Source organism: Nicotiana sylvestris, chromosome 3 (assembly GCF_000393655.2).
Source record: "Nicotiana sylvestris chromosome 3, ASM39365v2, whole genome shotgun sequence".
Taxonomy (NCBI): domain Eukaryota; kingdom Viridiplantae; phylum Streptophyta; class Magnoliopsida; order Solanales; family Solanaceae; genus Nicotiana; species Nicotiana sylvestris.
In genome coordinates this window covers 13,256,443-13,260,224 of record NC_091059.1, presented here as the reverse complement: position 1 = coordinate 13,260,224, position 3,782 = coordinate 13,256,443, and the positions used below count along the sequence as shown (strand labels likewise).

Genomic DNA, 3,782 nt, shown 5'->3' with positions numbered 1-3,782 from the left:
CGCACTCCTCAGGAGACTGTGGATACACAACATGAGGGCAGTGCCTTCAACTCTTCACCAGATGATGAAGTTCCCGATAGAGGAAGAAGTGAAAACAGTCTATGGAGGGCAACATGCTGCAAAAGAGATGTTTGCAATTAAGGAAGTGGCATCGATACTAGAACCTTTAACCTCGGAAAAATCGAGCACTAAAGATAAGCAGGCGACCAAATAAGCAATCACAACTTCCAACGTCGATGGATTCGGAGCAATAGTTATGATAGGGATTCCACCAGAAATCACCACGCATCGGCTAAGCATCCCAAGTTCGAACTGGTGGAGCAAAAAAGGAGGCCTCAATCCAAGGTAAAGCATGCATTTGTAAAAAATGAGGTAACTAAACTTCTTAAAATAGGATCTACTCGGGAGGTAAAGTACCCCGAGTGGTTAACCAGCGTAGTTGTAGTTCCAAAAAAAATCATGTCCAAAAGATCTTTTCCCCTTGCCAAACATCGATCGTATGATCGATGCAATAACTGGCAATAACTCCATTGTTACAACGTAGTGCCCTTCGGGCTAAAGAATGCAGGAGCTACACACCAACACCTAGTTAACAAAATATTCGAAGAACAAATAGGAAAAACAATGGAAGTCTATATTGATGATATGTTGGTTAAGTCTCTGCGCGTAGAGGACCACTTAGTTCACTTGCAGGAAACATTCATAATTTTGAGGAAATACTACATGAAGCTTAACCCTGAGAAATGTGCCTTCGGAGTTAGGCATGAAGGCCACCCCGTGTTCTGCTCCTATATCTACCTCTTCATCATCTTCAATCTTTTCAGCTTCTCCTCCTCCATCTTCTTCTACTCCTTCCTCCTCTCCTCCTTTACCTCCCCCTTCCCCTTCTCCTCCTACACTCTGAATATCTACTAGGGTGCATAAGCAGCCTTCTTACCTTCAAAGTTATGTATGCCACTCATCATCATTAGACTCCAGTCGGCGTCGAGCATACTTGGCCTCGGTATTCCTCGAACTCCTATCCTCAGGCATCGCCCTTTGTCTTCGAGCTTGAGTCTGGTCCACCGGTTTGAACTTCGACCTCGCCCGGACCCGGCCCTAGGACGGAACCTTGAGCCTATAAATTGGGGGCATATAATTTTGACCGTATACAATGTCATATACTAATATTTTTAACACATTACTGACAATTGTTGTTTTGTTCATAAATGACAGTTATTTTCTTTATTATCTAATTAAATTTATGAGATTTTTCACGTCATTTGATTCAAACTAATATTGTTCTTGTTTGTAATATTTATTAAAATATATGTCAGTAATAATCTGGTTATATCAATGTATATGTAATGTCCTTATTAGATAGAAATTAGTAGATCATTCAAATTACATAGCTCTCTCGAGGAATGGGATGGGTGTATGAAGTGAGAATCATTAAGGCTTTGCTCAAAATAGGGCAGTCCGGTGCATAAAGCATCATGTGTTCGTGTAGGATTCAGGAAATGGCTGCACCCTCTTACAAGCTAGAATCGACATGGATTTTGAGGAAAAATACTAACTAGGGCTTGAAGTTTCATAGAGAAAGAGAGATATTGAGTAGAGCTTTATTTCTCATTTTTTTTTTGTAAAATAAAATGTTTCTTCTGTTCAAAATAGAATGTGGACCACTATATTTATATGACCCGGTTCAGTCCACTAAATCTATGAAAAAAAACGTGGGCCATGCCCAAATACACTAACTACACTGACTAGCCCACATCAGTACAAATATATTAAACTCAACACCCCCCCCCCCCCCACCCCTCCCTTCAAGTTGGAGGGTGATAACACACCCAACTTGCTGATATGGAGATGATGGACTGCCCCAGGTAGATGTTTGGTGAGAATGTCAGCCATTTGGGTAGAGCTGGATGTGTGTAGTAGAGAAATCAAGCCATCAGCCAACTTGGTGCGCACAAAGTGACGATCCAACTTTATATGCTTGGTCCGCTCATGGAAAACAGTATTCTTTGCAATGTATATGGAAGCCTAGTTATCACAGTAGACAGTAATAGAAGAAAGATTAGTAAACCCAAAATCAGATAAAAGTCTAGATAGCCCGGTAACATCAGCTACAACTTTGCTCAAGGACTTATAATCAGTCTCAGCGTAGGATAGAGAGACAACATGTTGTTTCTTGGATTTCCAGCTGACCAAACTGCCACCCAGCATAATGTAAAAACCAGTCATTGACCGTCTACTATCAGGACTAGAACCCAAATCACTGTCACAATAAACTTGAGGAGAAAAATTAGAGGAGTTGTTGAAGAACAACCCAAAATCGAAAGTCCCTTTCAAGTACCTCAAGAGGTGCAAGGCAGCTTCCATATGAGGAACACAAGGATGCTGCAGAGAAAATGAAAAATCTGGCCTTGTATGTGTTAAGAAATTTAACTTGCCAATCGAACTCCTATACAACTCAGGACTAGGTAAACGATCACCCATATTGGCATTCAATTTTCATGTAACTCAAAAGGGCAGACCATAGGAGAAGACACATTAGAACAAAATTCTTTCAGGAGATCATGAATGGACTTGCGTTGATGGAGTAAAACACCAGAAGAAGTGTACAAAACCTCAATACCAAGAAAATTGTTCAATAAGTCTAAGTCTTTGATTTTGAACTAAGCATGCACGAAGGCTTTCAAGGATGAAATTTTATCTAAATTAGTCCCATAAGAACTATGTCATCTACATAAACAGCCAAGATAACAAGATAATCCCCAGACTCTCTAGTAAACAAAGAATAATCATTTAAGGAGTGAACATAGCCCCTAGACTGTAAGGCATGGGAATGTTTGTATACCACTGCCTGGAAGCTTCCTTTAGCCCATAGAGAGATTATTGCAACTTGCACATGAGCATACCACATGAGGAAGTGGAGGCAACAAACAATCTAGGAGGAAGTTTCATATACACTTCCTTATCCAAATCACCATGCAAGAATGCATTATTTATATCTAGTTGAAAAAGAGGCCATTTCTTTTTGACTGCTACAACAATAAGAGTCTAAAAAGTAGACATTTTCACAACAGGAGAGAAAGTTTCATGAAAATCAACCCTCTCAACCTGAGTATCACCCCTAACCACCAACCTAGATTTGTACCTCTCAATGGTCCCATTAGCTTTATATATAACCTTGTATACCCATTTGGAGCCTATGGGTTTCTTACCATGGGGCAATTCAACAATTTCCCAAGTTTGATTTCCTTCCAAAGACTCAAGCTCTTTCCTCACGCTATCCTTCCACTCAGGGAAAAGAGCTGCCTGAGAGTAAGTGAAAGGCTCAGGAACAGGCTGCTGACTAAAAGGAGTATTAGAGGAAACAGTACTAGAGTCTAAGGATGAAAAGTGGCATACATAACTTTGAAGGTAAGAAGGCTGCTTATGCACCCTAGTAGATCTTCAGAGTGTAGGAGGAGAAGGGGAAGAGGGAGGTAAATGAGGAGAAGAGGAAGGAGCAGAAGCATATGGAGAAGGAGAAGCTGAAAAGATAGAAGAGGATGAAGAGGGAGATATAAGAGTAGAAGAAGTAGAAACAGGAGTAAGCAGGGGAGAATCATTACAAATAGGAGATGAGGTAGGAGATGTATAAGGAACATAGGATGAGGTAAGGGGAAAGTCATCAGAATAGTCAGAAAAAGGAAAAGGACAAATGTTAGGAGCACTAGAAGAGTATTAAAGAGATGGGAAAATATGCTCATGAAAAACAACATCTCTAGATACAAGGCAAGAGTTAGTTTCCA

General features: G+C 40.4%; 1 protein-coding gene across 1 annotated transcript; it reads right to left on the bottom strand.

The window, feature by feature from the left end:
* Positions 1-2,025: 2,025 nt before the first annotated feature.
* On the bottom strand, positions 2,026-2,481 carry LOC138887061 (uncharacterized mitochondrial protein AtMg00810-like). The gene has a single exon (XM_070168773.1). The coding sequence runs from the start codon at positions 2,479-2,481 to the stop codon at positions 2,026-2,028; it is 456 nt and encodes a 151-aa protein (XP_070024874.1).
* Positions 2,482-3,782: the final 1,301 nt, after the last annotated feature.